The sequence below is a fragment of the Lytechinus pictus genome, chromosome 15 (assembly GCF_037042905.1).
Source record: "Lytechinus pictus isolate F3 Inbred chromosome 15, Lp3.0, whole genome shotgun sequence".
NCBI lineage: Eukaryota > Metazoa > Echinodermata > Echinoidea > Temnopleuroida > Toxopneustidae > Lytechinus > Lytechinus pictus.
The window spans coordinates 14,338,265-14,357,916 of record NC_087259.1 but is presented as its reverse complement, the minus strand read 5'-3'; the positions used below and the strand labels follow the sequence as shown (position 1 = coordinate 14,357,916).

Sequence of the window (19,652 nt, the reverse complement as noted above, 5' to 3'; positions counted from 1 at the left end):
AGTTAAGAATCATTTGAGGGAAAAATGAGCTGATTCTTTGAAATTATACTGTTAGAGATTTATGCCACTATTGGCTATCTCTAGCTAAACCAGAACTTTAAACCAGAGATTAAATTAAACCTGACTTCAGAATATGGGCCTAAGTATTTAAAATAAATCTACAGTGGCTGTGAATAGGGACCAGCAGAAAACTGCAATTAGAGTCAGAATATAAGTTCAAGCTTGAAGATTTAAATTCAGATCCTTTGATATTTTAATCTTTAGAATTCAAATTAAATTCTAAACTAGGACTATGATCACTATTCAGATTCGCTCTCGATTAACGTTTTCTAAAATCCATGTCAGTTATAGATTATAATTATATGGAATTGTTTAGCAAGGAATATTCCCTTGATTTAAGAATGTCTTTTTATAGCAACCCAAGAAGAGTTAGGGAAATGAGCACTTCACTATTGCACAGCCAGGATTAGAGAGGGGAAAAAAAGGAATTAGCAATTCACTATCACATGTACATAGATATGCAATAGCATGAAGGCATGTACTCAAATCCAAGGACGCAGGGGGCTTCATTACATGGTCAATATTTAAGGAAAGCCATGGTCATGCACATTGAGTGTAATACTCCAAATTTGAAGAGAGTCATGTGAGGGAGATGTTGCGCCCTGGAGAGTGATAGGCTGGACAGGGGTGGAAGAAAGAAAAACAGGAGACACAGCGAGCCAGACAAATGCGCAAACATAGATATAATGATATGGGAAAGGATAAAGGAATTTATTGGAAGTAGTTTTTAATGATAGTAGAAATTATTGGCTTGAGAGGGGGGGGGAGTGAAAGGTGTGTACAAAAAAGTTGCACTTGACCGGGAGAGAGAGAGAGAGAGAGATAGAAAAGAGTCTATGTATGACATTAATCTACAACACGGTCATCAAACCTGTCTTAGCGGCCGCATGTCTATACTGCAAACCTGTCTTTAGTGGCCACCAAAATTGTCTCCAATTCAATAGAGGTATATGTTATGTGGTTATGTTATGTTATGTTATACCGAGGTTTTTACCTGACTGCTAAGAAAGCACGAATGCCTGTGAGCAAGCAACCAGAGGACCGACGGCTTAAGGTCCTCTCCGAGGGATGCTCTAGAATCTGTCTCTAAAGACCACCTGCCTACAGTGACCACTTTTTGTGTCTCCCTCTGGTGGCCTCTAATAGACAGGTTTCACTGTGACATATTTGAAATATTTCCATAATTGAGATAAGACCCCTATCCAAATCACAGTGACCATTGCCAGCAAGTATTACAGAAAATCTTCTTATTGATCACATATATGTTTACTTGGCTTATTTTACAAAATACGCTTAACAATTACCTTCATTACTGCTAATCTGAAGGTAAAAAAACAACAACCTTGATCATCTTGTTTTCTTTTATTTCGGGCCTTTTCACACGTGAATCTTGAATCATCATTGTAATGATGATTTGATTGCTATTGTAATTGTGACTGTGATTAGCGTTCGTGATTCTAATCATGTTCTAGTTTGGTTTCACACGTGCTAAATATTTGTCATTAGCCTTATCTTTCACTGGAATCATCATTCAAATTACAATTTTGTCACCGTGTGAAAGGGCGGAGAGTTTATCTGATATTGAAGGGGACAGCACGTTTTGCTGGTTATCTGAAAAACAACCCTGATCTTCTTTTTATTCATTTTGTCTGCTTTCGTAGGGGACGGTGGCTTTTACATCGACGGGTGACAGACTGGCCTGGACGCAAATTGAACAAATGATCGGTAAGTCAATCGATTCATGCATACCCTTGACAAGATCCTCTGGCTTATGGATTTTTAGCTTAAAGACAGAAATGATAATAACATTCTGCTTTTACATAGCACTTAATACATCAGAACAAGGTCTCTAAACCCTGTATATTTCAGATTGGAGACAGAATTCCGCTTTTATATACTGCCTAATACATCGGAATGACATCTCTAAGCGCTCTAAAGACATACATGTAATGTTACCCTGGATGTCCGACCCTAGCTGGCCTGCACACGATGTAATAACTTTCTCCACTCCCTGGGAAGCATTCCAATATTATTTCCCTTGCTCATTTATTAGGGGAACATTGTGAGTTTATCTTTGCGAAAGAACATGTGAAGATAAAATGTTTTCTTAATGGTTTTTAATATTGACTCCAAAAACCTGAAATCAATAACAAATTTGAATGAAACAAGATTGTTAGACTAAACTTGGAGCAATTCAGGAAAAACAGTAGTCAGAAACTTTCACTCACTACTGTTGTAACCTACCAAAATCCTTGCATCAGATTAGCTCAGAGCAATTAAGTCAGTGGACAAGTCTCTATCTTCTTAATAAAACACTCCCCAGCAACGTTGAAAAATTATCTTTGCCGGGAGAGAAAGTTAAACATGGCTTTTGAAAGAATAGTCCGTTGAACATCGTTATAAAAAATCGGCTCAGATTTTCACCGTTTTAGATTACCCCCTATCAATATAACACTTTCAGATTGTCATATTTGGCTTTTTAAATTGATAAAACTTTTATTTTTATCTCCCTTTCAAAGAATAAAATCATATTTTAAAATCTAAAAAGCAAATCAAAACAGCTGTTGCAAGAGTAAACAATAGTTCATGTCATAGAAGCTGAGAGTATATTACTTAGTTGCAAATCACTTTCATGTTTCTTTTGCTGCATGAAAACACTGGCGGATGGGGGGGGGACACATCCGGCTCGTGCCCCCCCCCTCCCCCTTTGAGAGTCATAATAATTTTTTTTATTGTAAATATGCCTTTTTTAACCAAGTGTTTCCCCCCTTTTGGAAGTGAGGACCTTTTTTGGGGGGGCTTGTCCAATTTTTTGCGACAAAATGACCTTACATTTTAGGTGAAAACTTTTTTTTTTCTTTTGCTTCTCAAACTTTTGGCAGACAAAATGACCTTAAATTTGAGGTGAAAGCCTGAATCCTGGATCCACCCCTGCATGCAAGGATATTGAATTCCTTCCCCCATATAAAAGGGTATCGATTAAAAGTCATGTTTATGCACCTCCTTGATGAATTGTTAGGGGAAATTCCCTACCAGGTTTTGTTGTTTTCTCAAATGTCATTCACGTCCTCAATTCTCCTTGGGTTGCTTTCATGAACGATTTTTCTGGTTCCTTATTTTCATCATCACTTCATTGAAACCATACATTAAAGTATATCATGTCACACAGGTTATTGATACATATATACATTTCATAGGTAATGGCAGACACAGATTTTTGCATGCAGCTGATATTTAATCTACATTGCTTTTTTCCTAAAAAAAAAAAAAACCTTGACAAATATGATCTTAGCATCTTCGCAAGTGCTAGTCTTTCCTGATTTAAAAATATTTTTATATATGTTTTAAACACTTTTAGAATTAATTAATGCAATTTCATGAATCTTAAATTTACCACAGTTGTTTAAATTGTTTACATAAACATATATGATTATGGCATTGTCTGTTTATAAGGAACTTTATTGGTATTGGCATTGAAATCTTAAAAACTTTGAAACCTTCAAACTAACTTTACTCTCAGGGATAAATCTTGTCGGTAGTATCCATTAATGCATTACCTTGTCTAAGTCTATCTTATTTGGTTACATCCAAGTCAACCTGAATTATTGAGAAGGGGATGGTGTACCCATTGCCTACTGGAACCGGGCGATTCCTGTACAAAGCCTATGGGAAATCAAGAAATCAGTAGTCAACAGGTTAAGCTAACAGCAGTAGATCCATGGAGATGCTCACGTACATTGATAGTTTAGAATGCTTACTTGGGTTATGAAGCCTCTGTTACGTCATGAAGAATACCTACTTTCAGATAAAATGGGTATATCACTTCCTGTTTATTCAAGCCAATAAAAATGTCATTTCTAGTTTACTATGGTATTTTCATAAAATGCCGGGAGCCCTTTGAAGAAATGATAAGCTGATTTGCCTTAAAAAAAAAACTATTTTTATCGGTTTCAAAGAAGTTTAGATTCATATTTGGTAAAATTGTGAATGAAAGAAGTTGATCTTTTAAAAGCAAAGTCAAATCTTAGAGCTGACAGATGGAGTCCTAAAGATATTGATAAGTGGTTCCGTAGACTACATTTTAAATTGAAGAGCAGGTTACTATAGTACCAAATAGAAATGAAAAAAAAAAGGATTCGTATATTCAAATATTTATTAGGGATTGAATAAGTAGACTTCAATTTATAGTAAAATAATAATAAATTTAACTAGTTTTTTGCTGCATTCTCTGAACATATCTTAAAGGATAAAAAATTGTCCAGCAGTGGTTTGTAATATATTATACAGAAAATAGTATTCCTTTGCAACAAAATAATACCTAGAAAAATGGAATGGCAAGATTTTGTTTTTAAAGTAAAATATGATATTTTGATATGGCTTTATTCATAATGCTGATATCATTTTGCAATGAAATTAATATAGGATGAGTAATGGTCAACAAGAGAGAGATTATTAGGTCTCTATGTAGTGGCTATCGGTCATTTCATCTCATAATTCTCCAAGTGAAACCCAGATAAGGAGAAAAATTGACATCTAATTTGATGAATTGACCATCAAATTGCACCATTTGGTAATTGGGTCACTGATCGTAATGGCAGAAAGGACGTAAAGGGGAAAAAATATTAGAAATTCAAAGTATTTTTTTTTTTCTGTTCAAATCTAATGGTGCTGTCCCTTACATTGATTGATTTTGTTGTTTGTATCAACTTAAAAATTCTGTAGATCTTAGGCAGAATGCTTGTATGTATTTTCTCAATGAGGCATTTATTTTTTATGTATAATTCTTGAAAAATGATGTCATGTTGCTTTCATTGTTATTAACCCCCCCCTTCAAATAAAATATCACATAAGCAAAGTGATATTTATTTACTATTTTGTATTTTTTTCCCCACCACAGATGGGCAATACAGAAAGATCGGTTACTATGACTATGCAAACGACAACTTAACATGGCTTAATACAAGTGAATGGCCAGGTAAGAACATTTGTTTATTTCATCATTCCAGTCATTATTTTTTATCTCATTGTTCTTTCTTCTATCTCGTACATTCTCAGGAAATTACCTTTTTTTTTCATTTCTTCGAATCCTTATGCATATTTTTTTCCTTTCATGTGTCCTAGTCATCCTTTTTCCTTAATGGCTAACATATTTTCTTTAGTGTCAAACCTCCCTTCAAACAGCCTCCATTTTACCCACTTTTTGTTCTATTTATCTCTTTTATTTGTCTGTCTATTCATTAAGCTTTTTGTTATGTTTACTTGCTTTCTCTCCATTCACGTGGGCCTCTTGTCAAAGGTTAGAGCAAGTGTCTTTGCCCTGTGTTCCTCATCTCTTTTCAATGTTTCTTCTTCTGAGAACTCATTCACATTCAGGTAACTTTGTGTAAGTTGAACATTAGGCATTGTTTAGCACAATACGGTCTAAAAATTTGCTTCGACTTGGCAAATATCTCCCCTATGGAAGGTCGACTTCAAGTTTACCTGTCTTTCATTTCCTCTTAATCATCACCTTCCTCTCTTCTAGAACTAAAATAAAACTTCCTCCTCCACCCACGCCTCTATTGTATCTGGGGGGTCATTGTTCCGGCGGCGAGGAGTTCCGTGAAACCTACCCCCCTTTGCTTGCACTGTAATCACTGCTCCCACTTTGCATCGACAGTAAGTGGAGCACATGAAATCCGCAGCTCTGAGCGCTGATTAAATTAAGCGCTGGAGCTTGACGTATTTAGATAGAGTATCGGTATGATTTCATGCCTGATTATGGCTTCCTTGATGAGTTGGAATCTCTGTGGGTACACTGTGTTCTTTTCTCTCTCTTAACCCTTTGAATCTCAGTAGAAATACAGGCCTGGGCCCCGTCATACAAAGAGATATGATTGATCCAATCAATCGTAACTATAGAAATCCATCAGTGTCATAATTTTTTCTACAGGAAATTTGCCCAATGTCCTTTGTAAACAAAAAGAAGCACAGTGAATTTTCAAGAAAACAATGAATGCTTGAATATACATAGTAGTCAGAAAATATTTTGAACAAACATATATTTTAAATGTTGATGTTGCTGGCCATCCATAGTTGCGATTGATTGGATCAATCACAACTCTTTGTAAGACGGGGCCCTGGTATTGCAATCCAGATCAGCTGTGAATAGTGACCAGCCAAATTTTGAATTTATTTTAAATCTTGAGGATCAACATTTAAATGTCAAAATATTTAAATTCAAATCTTTTAGATTTCTACTTAAATCAACAAAGTTTAAACCTAAATCTAATATTCGACTGGTCACTATTCACAGCCAATCTGGATTTATTTCAAATCCTTGGAATTTAGAGTGTAGGAGATGGGATATTATGGGTATTTTGTAGGTGATAAAAAGTGGCACAAAAACATGTAAACAATCTTTTTTTTAACTTAGCCTACTTAATATGGCTTGTGAAATAAGGATGAATTAAATTGAACAACAAATTTTGTATTAATCAGATATGGTAAATCCAAATTGCTCGTAAGATGAATCAATCAAACTTGATAATTGCAAAATGAAATCTGCTTAATATAACTCATTTGTTTTCAAAATTGTATTGATAATTCAATTGTGGAGATTTGTCTAAACTTCATTTATTTTTTGTAAAATGCAGATGAAGTCTTTAAACTTTTTAGAGAAAGAGGGGACATTTTGGTCACACTTATTCTGCTCTTGAGCATATTTTTTAATGAATTATATATTTTTTTCTTCTTCAAGGAGTATTGATTAAAAATAATACCTAATTAAGGTATAAACTGTTATTGTATTTGGACCAAAGATGTTAGAGGGTTTGCTTCATTTTCATGCAAATCAAACTTTTTTTCAGTTGCGTGCATCAAACGTTGCCTACTTCCACCAAACATATGAGGCAACGTCACAATCAAATACATATCCCTAATTAACCTGCTTGAAATCAGGTTCATGTTTGCAAAAATATTGACTTAGAAGGGACTGAGTGACCTTGAAGTGTTGGTAAAACAGTCACCTGATATAACAGGCAAGCACCTTGGGTGTGGCTCTAATGTAATGAGGATAATTTGATTCCACACCCTCGAAGGCCGATTTTGAAATACTTTCAGACCTTTCCTTTTTAAACTGGTTGGTTTATATTTGATTTTATTGGAGTATTAAAGAGGACTTCATTTGTGGCCCATATACTTTTTTATCTGTGTAGTGCAAATATTTATTTTCATCTTTATTTATATTTTATATTATATTGTTTTATCATTTCAATTCATTTCATTGTTAGTTTATTCTTTATTTACATATTTTTATATTTGTTCATTATTATTATCATTGTCATTTTTATTGGGGAGGCCTAAAGATATATCATCAGTTACATATGCTGTCATGAGGTGGAAATTTCAAAGATGCTAGGCAATGAAAATATAACTTAATTTAGTTTTTTATTATTGTAATTATCAGTTGTTTGTAATTTTGAATTTAATATGCCAACAATTTTATCTGTAAATACAATCCAAAATGCACACATTGTTGTAATAAATAAAGATCAAATTGAATTGTTCGAGTGAATTGTGTGTTGATCATGTCCTATTCTGTTTAGGTCAATAGAGATAAAAAGAAATTAAACTTAAATTACCTATTTGCCGTTATCTTTGTTTTAAAAGAAGATTATTATATTTGATATAAGTATTATTCAGTAACAATGCTACTCATTGTAATGGATTGTGGAGTGCAAAACACTTCTCAATGGACAAAATGGCACTCATGGCATATGTCAACACTTGCTAATAATTTGCTAATATTAAGAAAAAAACAACTAAGGTCCATTGAACTTTAGTGTTTTCAAGATACCCTGGAATTTCACTTGAAGACTGAAAAGACATCCTGTGTGTGATGTATTAGAATGTTTGTTCTTGATGATCTGAATTCAATTTAATTTTCTTTAGCTATGAAGTATTTTCAAACAAATGCAGCAAAAATTCATTGTACCTGTTAAATGTCATTATTAGAATTCTCACATGAATTAGAAAGTATGGAATTTCATGTTAATTTTGTTTGTGTTTCCTATTTGATGTAATAAGCTTCAGCTGATTTTTCATGAAAATTGTTTTCCCCTGTTTGTTGTATTCAATAATGCAGTGGGGAAATATATCGAACATATATCCTTTGAAAATCTTCAAGGATATGTGTCACATAATTTGCAGATGTTTTACTTGATCTGTTGGTTGGTAATTCACTGTTAACAAGTTTTTGTAGTTTAGAAGAAATTTTAAAGCAATTTGGGCAATCTGAAATAAATCTTCTCAAATAGATACATTATATATACCTAGAGATAGTAAGAATAGAAATGGACTTATATTGTGCTTTGAAAAAGAAATGAACCTATGAAAACAAAAACTTTAAAAAATTAAAGAACAAGAAGGGGTAACTTCACCCCAATTTGTAAATAAAGAAATATCATTAACTTATTTATGACAGGATAGTGGCTAGATACACTATTTCATCATCATCATTTATTCAACTGACATTGCTAAAAAAATGTTAAATGAGTGGTAACAGTCACCCAACCCTATCAAATCATAACAATTACATAGCGTTAATGCCAAAGTGTAATTACAGCTTTAAACAGAACCAACTCAAGACCTAAACTGCACAAGTTGTTTCTCGATCCTTACCCAGGGTGCAACATTCTGATGATGTAGTCTTGTGTTTCATACCCACTGGAATGGGAAATAATTGAACATGTAATAGTATTTACCACATTCATACCACAAAATTTTGCCAAGAAGCATGTGGAATTACAGCTAGCTTTTGGGAATTCTTGTCTTTCAATATAGATCAGATGGCCATGATATTTTAACAACCTAAGTTTACAATATATTTCCAATTGTTTAATAAAAGGTATATTCATCAAGACTATCCTAAAGCACATGAGCTTTTCGCAGGAGATCAAATGTGTTATTGAGCTCCTTGGAGGACAGCTCCCCTTTGAATTGAATGATTTGATAAGACATCTTCTTCTTCTTGAATATAAAGGCCACTGCACATCTTCTGAATAGTCCACAATCTGATTTGAGAACAAATCGTGTTTTGTTTATTTTCTGAACATCTGAATAAAAATCTTTATTCTGAGGTTCAAATTATCGGTAAGAATACCAAAATAAAAATTCGGACTATTGCAAGTCTTTATTTTGGAGCAAAATCAAAATTAGTTTCAAATCGTAGCCAATTGTACAATTGATATGATGTCATTGCGATTAGATATTCAATTCACTTTTATTCTAACAAGCATGTTACCATGGTCATAATATAATTATTCGTACAATAATAATAATAATTAATAGGCATTTATATAGCGCCATCTATCTAGAAATATTCTATTCCGAGGCGCGATGTTTTATTATTACCCCGGCTTTAGCTCTAGCTGCCTTTCAGCACTCATGCATTCAAGGAATTAATCCTGCCGGGTACCCATTCACCTCACCTGGGTTGAGTGCAGCACAATGTGGATAAATTTCTTGCTGAAGGAAATTACTCCATGGCTGGGACTCGAACCCACGACCCTCTGTTTCAAAGTCAGAAGGCTAATCCACTGGGCCACAACGCTCCACAATGATGTAGAACTATATATATGCAGTAAGATGTTCCATGTTTCAAAATATTTCCATAAAAATTTTATCACGTTTTATTCTAAAATCGGGTCGCAGACCAATCGTAAGGTGTGCGATGGGCTTAAGGAACCATACCTTGAGTTGATAAGAATGTTACATTTTAATACCCACAAGCACATACGATTGTTTGACCAATCAGCCTAGGGGGAACATTTTAACATGGATGTCCAGTGAGATAGTTTGACCATGGATTGTTAGAAATGCAACCACTTTTGTATTCCCTAGATTCTAGGGATAACTATATAGATATAACTCTCTTCACCAAAAATGCTGAATAGGAAAAATGATAAAAATGGTCTCAGAGCAGTTAAAAAACATGAATTGTCTAGCAGCATAGAAAACATGTCTTGTGTGAGGCATCTGAATGATTAAAATTAAAAGTATAAGGAAATTGCGTAATGCTTTATTGTAACATTACACAGTTATAGATTTATGGGACTCAACAGAAATATTGGAAATATCAAAATATTTTCCAAAAGTTGCATTTCTTCTTTGACCCAATTTTAGCAATCTCTGGCTTGTTAACCCAACCGCATCATAATCAATTAATTGGTAGCTTTACACAATATGCTCTCCTATCCACTGGTAGTCATGAACTTTCCCCCAGTATTTATTGGGGTAAAAATCTAGGTTAAAATCGAGGTTAAAAGGAGGAGGTATTTGACTGAGTTAATCAGATATTACCCCATTTCAACCATGTAATGGGAAATCTGATTTAGATGTATTTGCTTATCTATGAAGGTATACAAACCTCCATAAAGCCATGGCTTGGGTGTTCGTGTCATTTAAAATGTATGATTGGCTCAAAGTCTCAAGGTATAGTTGGTGATATTATCTAATTTGTGGGTTGATTATTTAGTGCCCACAAACTGAATCTGTAGTATAACCAGTATTCACTGCCATGAAGCTCCGTTAGTTGATTGGCTCAAAGTCTCAAGTTATAGTTGGTGATATTATATAATTTGTGGGTTGATTAGTTAGCACTCACAAACTGTGAATCTATAGTATAACCAGTAATCGTTTCCATGAATCTCTGTTCACTTATTGGCTCAAAATCTCAAGTTATAGTTGGTGATATCATCTAATTTGTGAGGTGATTATTTAGCACACACAAACTGTGAATCTATAGTATAGCCAGTAACCATTGCCATGAAGCTATGTTAGCTTGAGCAGTTCATGTCTAAATAACCTTGATAATTGGCTCAAAGACTTAAGTGGTCCAGTGAGCAATGATTTGGTGTAAAAGTCTTTTAAAATGATTTTTCTAAATTGCTTTCCATCCCTCAGTGTATTTGCACGCACAATATCTCCCTCAAAAATCTCCACCATTTTTATTGATTTTTCATAATGAGTGAAATAATTATTGTAGGTATTAATAACACAGTTGTTCTAGAAATACATTGTAATCTATTCAGAGATAAAATATTATTATTACCCCTGTTTAAGCTTTTGCTGTTGATTTCAGCAGTCTACAGTCAAGAAATTTATCATGTGAAGCATCCGCTCACGTCACCTGGAATGAGTGCAGTACGATGTTGATAAATTTCTTGCTGAAGGAAAACTTGACATGGTTGGAATTTGAATCAGGAACACTTGGTTTAAGATACAAAAGTCAGAACCTCAATTTATTTCCTTCCCCACGTCTCTCCTCTTCCTGTTACCCCTTTCTTTCTCCTTTCACACTTCTCATTCATCCTTTTCTCTGAGAGTGAATCCTCTTTCTTCCCCCTCTTCTCTTTTTTCCTCTCTATTTCCCTCTATTTTGTCTCCTGTTGCAGCCCCCCTCAACTCAATTCCTACCCTTCTCACTGCTCCTACTTTCTCTCTTTTATCTTTCAATTTTCTTCTAATCTTCCTCTCTCTCTTCTCTCCCCCCTCCCTCTTTTAATTCACTGTTTCACGCCATTTTCTTGTTCGCTTTCTATATATAGTTATCTATTCTTTCATCATCTCATAATTATTCCCTTTCCTCTCAATTCACTCCATTCTCTATGTTCTCCTCTTTTATATTTCTTTTATTATTCCACCCCCCCCCCCCCGCATCTTACTCCTCTCCCTCCCTCTCTCTCTCTCCTTACAATAATGTTGCCCATCCTTGCCATGTCATTCAATCCTATTAGTGCTATTAACGCAGATGTTGTCACTGTAACCAAACCAGTGTATGTCCTTCGCTGTCCCTAATGCTCTCTATGTGCCATAAATCCATCTTAGATTAGATTAGTGAAGTTATAACCACATGGAGCCCCTGAATATGCAGCAATATTCCATATCCTCATACCGCCGCTGTTACATAGGTTGATTCCATTTTAGCATGTCTTGTCTTTGAAACATTACTGACACTTTATACGAGTGAGTCATTCCTAGTGGTGCAAAGAAGATCTTTTATTTTGACTGGAAATCATTTTGATGACAAATAACATTGGAGTAAAGAAAAAAATTGATATTTTGATTAATTATTCTTCTTTAGGGTTTTGATACTGGGCTATTTTTCTCCCTTTTTTTCATTTTAGGAATACCATAAATATAGTCATACCTTTCTTTAAGTTCAAATAGTCTGTGCCTAATCAATCTATTAAAAAAAATTGTACATTCTTTGCAGTACGAAAAGAGTGCTTATCATGGGTAGATGAGAAGTCTTTATAGCTCAGGGTTTCAAATAAGTTTTCTTTAAGCTCATTTACTTGAAAGAATAGAAACAAGGACTTTACTTTATTGAATATTGTCTTTTCTTTGCAAAATTATCCTTGATTATACGTTCAGACTCAGATATTCAAAGTTTGTCATGCTCAAATGAAATAAAATTACATTGGCATAAAAATCATGCATTATGTTTAATGAATTCCTAGCGATAGTAAAATTTTTATCTATGGTAGATATGAAACTACTTTCATTTATAAAGTTTACTTTTTTGCTTTAGATCCTTAGATTAAGATTCAAGACTTATGCATATAATGCGCCATTGAGTAGGTATCTCAATAATCAGTGCTTTGCAAATGATAAATACTTTGAAATCTGTCTATGAAGACCACCCAAGGGAGACAAGAAAAGTGTTCTTTATGAGCAAGTGGTCTTCATGAACAAGTTCCTTTGATGCATGTTTTAAAGGGGGAGTGAACTGTGTGTGGTCTCTCATTGACCATGTGTTATAAATACATAGGCTCGTATTCTGAAGTCGGGTTTAACTTAAACTCGGGTTTAAAGTTGTGGTTTAAGTATGGACAGTCAATTGTTACATAAATCACTAACAGAAGGGATATAATTTTCAGCTCATTTGGCTCTCAAATCATTCATAATTGTCTAGGAAGTATATATAGATTATTGTCTTCACCATCGATGAATCAGGAAAGAGCACAGCAAACATAAGAAACGTACAACTTAATAAAAAAAAATTGATACTTTTGGCTGTCCATACTTAAACCACAACTTTAAACCTGAGTTTAACTTAAACCTGACTTCAGAATACAGGCCATAGTCTTAAAATATATGTTTTCAGATATCTACTAATACTACAGAGAAACAAATTTACCTATAATTGTATTTGTATAGAGAAACTAAAATGTTTTGAGAGTATTTTTTTTTTGCTTCTTGGTAACATAATTATTGCGGTATAAATGTATTGAGTAGTTAATTAGCATGTTATCATTCAAGTGGGTCTATACTACTAGACTACACTAGCATTATGGGTCAGGAAACTGGCCAGGTATGAGTAGCTGAGGACTGGAGATGGCGCTATTGGTTCGTATCTGCTTTAATGGGAAGATGTATTCAACTAAAACCATTATTGTGGTCATTATAGGCAGGTGGCCTTTCTGGACAAGTTCCTATGATGCATGTTTTGGTGGGAAGGTTTATTCAATTAAAACCAAAACTGTGTTCATTATAGGCAGGTGACTGCTATTGCCGGTGTGAAATATTTTCATTATAAAAATCGTAAACATCTAAATTATGTATAGAATAAACTGTTCAAATTGAAATGAGAAATGTGCCTGCATGAAAAGATGGAAGGTGATGGAGAATGACGTCTAACAAGCCTACATAGGTGTGAGAAAGGGGTATGTCTTGGGAAGAATTTTGATGCCATTCCCAGGGATGTATCGGTGGGATTCAGCGCTTGCTCCGGTTTCATGGATAGAGAGAAAGAAAGATGATCTGAGAGATTAATAGAGGTGGATCAAAGGGTTATAGGATCAAAAAAGAAAAAGAGCAAGGGATTATCCACCCCCCTTGGGTCTCTCACTAATCATTGGGGTGATAGTAGTCTGCATGTACATAGTCTGCAGACCCGTTTGAATTTGAATTTGATTTCATTTGACATATAGACCTATCACAAGTGAACATAGGACAAAAAATATAGCATCAGAAGATTCAACATGATATAAATCAGTCATGGCATCATTCATCTAAATTGAATAATACAGCAACTTGAAATCATAGATAATTCAAAATATGAAATATGAGGGAACCTGCATAAAAAGCAAGTTTTAGATAATGGCCTAGAATACTTGGGGGAAAAACACAGACATTTTTTGAATGCCAATTTAGATGGAAAATTCATCTTAACATGTAAATTTTTATTCAGAAACTTTTGTTCATGTAATTGGCACTAGATGGGCAATTCAATCATGTAAATGTGTGATTGGATTGAAAAAAATAATAACATGGGGGCTGTGTAAGAGTCCCTAGTAAAAAAACAGTATAAATAGTCACCTACTTTGACCACAAGATGGTGCTGTTCAGCATAAACAGTGCAGTTTTTTGCATGGGCTATCATTGATACCATATTTAAACATGCCTGATGTCAAATACCTACACCTACCTAACATTTTGGAGAATTCCTGTGGAATTGTAAAGCGTTTATCACTTCTAAATGGGAAGTCTGTAGGCACTCTCCTAGAGTATAATTATTTTACTTTAACAGAGCAGCTATTACACGTTTTACCTTTCAAGCATTAAATACCTGCCAGGTCCCTATTTACCTCACCCGGGTTGAGTGCAGCAAAATATGAATTAATTTATTGCTGACAGAAATTAAAAGCTGGAGAAGGATTTTAACCCACAATCCTCTGATTAAAAGACAGGAATTGGAAGAACTCCACTGTTAATTTGTTGTCATAAAGCTGCAAAGGCTTTGTAATCTACATAAAGTTAACTGGACTTCTTTTTTTAGTGGAGCCTTGCAAACTATGTTCGTGTATGCAACGCAGCCTGATGCAACGTATGTTTCTCAATCAATCACAGCTTGTAGACATTCAAAAGTGTGCTAATGATGTTTCTGCGTAACCAGCACATGGTTATTTCAATGTTAGGAAACATGTGTGTCCTTGATAGTTTGGTGAAGTAGAACAACCCAGTGGATAAATGGCATTAATGATTTCAGGAAACAAATGTTTTGGATGCTCAAGGATTTCCAGGTACTTCATCATAAAAAAGATTTAGTACAGTGCACACATAATTACCACAAATGCATATTTATTTATTTAAATGTAGGATTAAACAGCACTGTTGATTAGATTCCTTGGTCACATGGGTAGATGCGGTGCCTAAGGATCAAAATATGGACTTTCATGCATCTAATCACGAGCCTTAGACACCATTCTCACTGCGTTCTTAAAACTAGTTTACTAGAAACTAGTTTAGTGGAAAGTTGTTTAACGCATAGTGAGAACAGTCGAAGCGGTCTTGGAAGCAATCTTCCAAACCGGTTTGGAAAACTGCCTCACGATGTAGTTTTCAAGATCGCTTCGCCTCGGTAAACTGGTTTTAGTGCAAGTGAGGACACAACCGTTCTTCGTGAAGCGATCTTTGCACATTTTGAGCGCGCTACTCCAAACGACAGGTGTAGAATGCCTACGCTGCGGTTTCAAATTTTGCGTGAAATGTGTTACCCCACTGAGAGCGTTTCCATAGCAACAAGATCACTTTACATGAAGTGATTTTGAAAACCACTTTCGTGTGATCAAGTGAGAATGCTAGCAAAGCGATCTTCCAAACTGGTTTCATGAACCGGTTTCCAGTAGTCATAGACCACTTTGCCATGGCCTCACTATGTATTTTTTTGTATAGCATGAGACAGAAAATGTAAAATAGTTAAGAAAAATCCCAATTCAGTAGCATGCAAGAAGATGATGGCTCACAGAGATGTCTTTAAGAAATGCAAGGAAAAAATATCTACTTAAAATTTTGACTACGGAATTCTGTACCTCCCATTGTACAGAGACTATCCGGTTCCAGTAGGCAAAGGGTTAATTAGCCTGAATTTTAGTGAAAGTTGTATTTGATTTTGTTTTTGACCCATTTCAGCTACTGGGATTCCCAAGGATGGAGTGGATACGAGTGAAGAGCTGGAGAGGATATCAAGACAGCTTTTCATCTTGGTATCGGTCCTGGCTGGTGTCATCATCTGCTTTGCTCTCTGCTGCATCGGCTTCAACTTGTGCTTCCAGCATACAGGGTAAGAGGGGTGTAAGATACTGGTAGAATGCCAGTTGAATGGGTGTGAGATGCCGGGAGAGTGGGTTTGGTATACCAGTAGAATGGATATGAGATACCGGAAGAATGGGTACGAGATGCTGGCAAAATAGGTGTGAGATGCTGGTAGAATGGGTGTGGCATACATGTACCTGTAGAGGGGTGTATGATACCAGTAGCATGGACACGAGATAACGGTAGAGGGATGTATGTTACCAGTAGAATAGACACGAGATACCGGTAGAGGGATGTATGATACCAGTAGAATTGGTATGAGTTACCATTAGAGTGGTGTATGATACCAGTAAAATGGGTATCTGAGATACCTGTAGAGGGGTGCTGAAACCAATAGAATGGTTGTGATATACTGTTGGGGGATGTAAGGTACTTGTATGTGAGTATGAGGTGCTGATATATTGGGTTTGGTATACCTATAGAATGGGTGCGTGGTATTGGTAGGATGGGTGTGAGATACCAGTAGAGGGGTGTATCAGGGATGTAAGATGTAAGATGTATGCGAGTATAAGATACCATTATAATGGGTTTGGTATACTGGTAAAATTGGTTTGGTATACCAGTAGAATGGTTGTGAGATACTGGTAGAGGGGTGTAAGGTACTTGTATGTGAGTATGAGGTGCCGATATATTGGGTTTGGTATACCTATAGAATGGGTGCGTGGTATTGGTAGGATGGGTGTGAGATACCAGTAGAGGGGTGTATCATATCAGTAGAGTGGGTATGAGATACCGGTAGAGGGGTGTATGAAACCAATAGAATGGGTATGAAATACGGGTGTTGTGGGGGTAGACCGATTGTGGTTTCAGATAGGTTATTAGATAAGGCTATCAGTGTTATTACCAGGATTGTAAAGATACCATGGAGGTACAGTGAGTGTGGTGTAAATCACCATTAAAATGGTTGTGGCGGAAGCTGGAGTTACAGCTAGGCTTGATCCTCAAAGATGCTAGGAATATATATAATTAATATAGATATTAAATTAAGATTTATCATTAAATTTGATTGATTATGTATTTTTTTCACCCCCCCCCCTCCCTCAGATACATCCAGTGTTCCCAGCCCCATGTGAATAACGTGACGGCCCTGGGGTGCATCGCTGCCCTCATCTGCGTCTTCCTGCTTGGTTTTGATGGTTCCGAGTCAGACTCCTCAGAGATTGACACTCGGCAGAAACAGGATGAATTCTCAAGAATTTGCCATGTAAGTAGTGCACTGATGGATGATGAAAGTTTCTTAGCTGCTGTTAAAAGCTACTGATATCCTGTTATTCGATTGGATGATCCGATCCCTCGTCCCCAATGATGGATTCTTACGAATTTGCCATATACCTTGCATAAGGAAAGTTGAATAGGGCCTCTCTTTTTGACAAATCAGTTGCAAGTTTCAAAGCTGATGTTAAAAACTACTGAAATCCTCTTTTGATTGGATGATTCAATTCCCCTCGTCCCCCAATGAAGGATACTTAGGACTTTTCTGTGTAACTGGCATAAAGAAGGCTCTTTTTTTAATAAATCAATTGCTAGTTTCTAAGCTGTTAAAAGCTACTAAAATCTATTTATTTGATTAGACAGTTAATACAATCCAGAAAAGGGATGGATTTAATAAAAATGCCATGAAAATTGAATACTGATGGCTGACCAGGGCCTTGCTTTAAAAGCAAACCATCAATCACAAGTATCTAAGCTCCTATTAAAAGCTACTGAAAGCATGTTGATTGATTGGACAATTACAACCTTATCATGGATTTCTAGCGCTTGAGATGTTTCAATGTAAGAGGCACAATTGGTGTTTACAGATACAAACGTACACTTTCAAATAACTTGTGCAGGCTATTAATACCATTGGTAATGGTGCGCGTATCAAGATATATGCAAACTGTGGTCGCAGATCTACAAACGAAAGCATTTGCTTCTTTCCCCTTTGAACTTGTAAGGTCAGTTTTGTTGATGTTTTCTATGGTTTGGACATTTGTTGGATTAGTTAAGGAACATGCTCGGTGTAAGCTCAAGCCTCAGTTTGGGCTTCAGAAAACCTTGATGAGCAATCTTCATTGATTATGTGACAATTTGTATCATATCAAAAGGTTTACATTTTTAGAACATTTAATTTATTTGCATGGTTTTTCTAGAATCTTCTTTTCAAATTTAAAAGTTGACAAAATAGTAAAAGCTTATATTTCTATCAAGCCAAACAATTTTCTACAATACAATTTATAGAGTCTTTTGATAAAAAAGTTCACAATCCTCAACAAAAGTTCAGAAGAAATTACGGATAAGAATTTGATATGCGCACCAATGATTTGGATGGATAACACCAAGCGAGGAATCAACATTCGTTGGAGAAAACCAAACAAACAGATTTTTAAAAACAAGGCAATATGCTTTCACAAGGCAACAGTCTGTTAAGAAGAGCTAGGAAAATTATTTTTCAATTGAGGAAACACAGTTGTGCGTGTAGAGATGCTTAGCCTTAGGCTCAATTCATCATCGAATCGAGGACAGAAAGACACAACGTGCATAAAGAAAAATGAACTCCATCTTCCGGACCATTTGTTGACCTTTTCACTCAAGTGGTGATGTACTTTTAGGGGAGCTCTATCCCGTGAACGGCTTTAATGATTGTAATTAGATTGAGTTTACCTGAAAGGGCAATTCAAGCATAGATATTTTCTTTTCTTATTTATTTGTGAGAGCTACCATTCAAGTAGACGCTGATCCCAGACAGTACAGTTGTTCTCTTTGCCTTACTGAAAAAAAAAGAATTGCAAGGATTTGTTTTATCAGTACCAGGCTTCAAGTTGTGGAAGAATTTATGTTTATTTTTTTTTTATCTTTAATGATCTGTTCCTCCTACTAAAAGTGAAATGTCCGAACTTCTGAACTCTTTAATTCTGATATTGAAAACTTGTCAACACCTCTAACAGAATGGGAAGTTTGAAAATGAAAGTTAAATGTTTCAGCTTCAGCACTACCCAACAGAAGATATTTTTATGATTCATGTATTAAATAAAAACAATGGTATGAATTTTAAACTTGGTACAAGCAGAATAAAAATTATCATTCATCTCACAGATCCAACATGATAAAAAAGGCAAAGGTACTAGCCTGCAAGACTTTGCCTTCCTCTCATCAATGTACCCAAGATAAAAAAACTTCTATAGGGTACAACTCAGTTACAAATTTAGATATTTAACCAGCGTGTCACAGTTATTCAAACGGTGATACAATTAAAGGATAGACCTTTACCTTATGTAGCCCGGGGTAGAATAAGCAATCATATTTCCGCCTCCCTGTTTGATGAGATTCAATCTCCTTCAAGCATATCAGGGGTTAAATCTCTCAATGAAAAAGTAGTTCAAGCTATGCAGCAGTAACTATCGATTGAACCCTATTTTGGCAATTAGAAGGTAGTGATGATAAAAAAAAAACCAATAGAGGAATTAAATGCC

General features: G+C 35.3%; 1 protein-coding gene across 1 annotated transcript in view; it reads left to right on the top strand.

Moving 5' to 3' along the window:
• LOC129277315 (gamma-aminobutyric acid type B receptor subunit 1-like) overlaps nucleotides 1-19,652 on the top strand; it is a 50,595-nt gene that overhangs the window by 16,987 nt on the left and 13,956 nt on the right. The window contains exons 5-8 of the mRNA XM_064109998.1: nucleotides 1,722-1,785; nucleotides 4,958-5,035; nucleotides 16,018-16,168; nucleotides 17,245-17,404. Coding sequence (XP_063966068.1) covers nucleotides 1,722-1,785; nucleotides 4,958-5,035; nucleotides 16,018-16,168; nucleotides 17,245-17,404 — 453 coding nt within the window. The remainder of the gene's footprint in view (nucleotides 1-1,721; nucleotides 1,786-4,957; nucleotides 5,036-16,017; nucleotides 16,169-17,244; nucleotides 17,405-19,652) is intronic.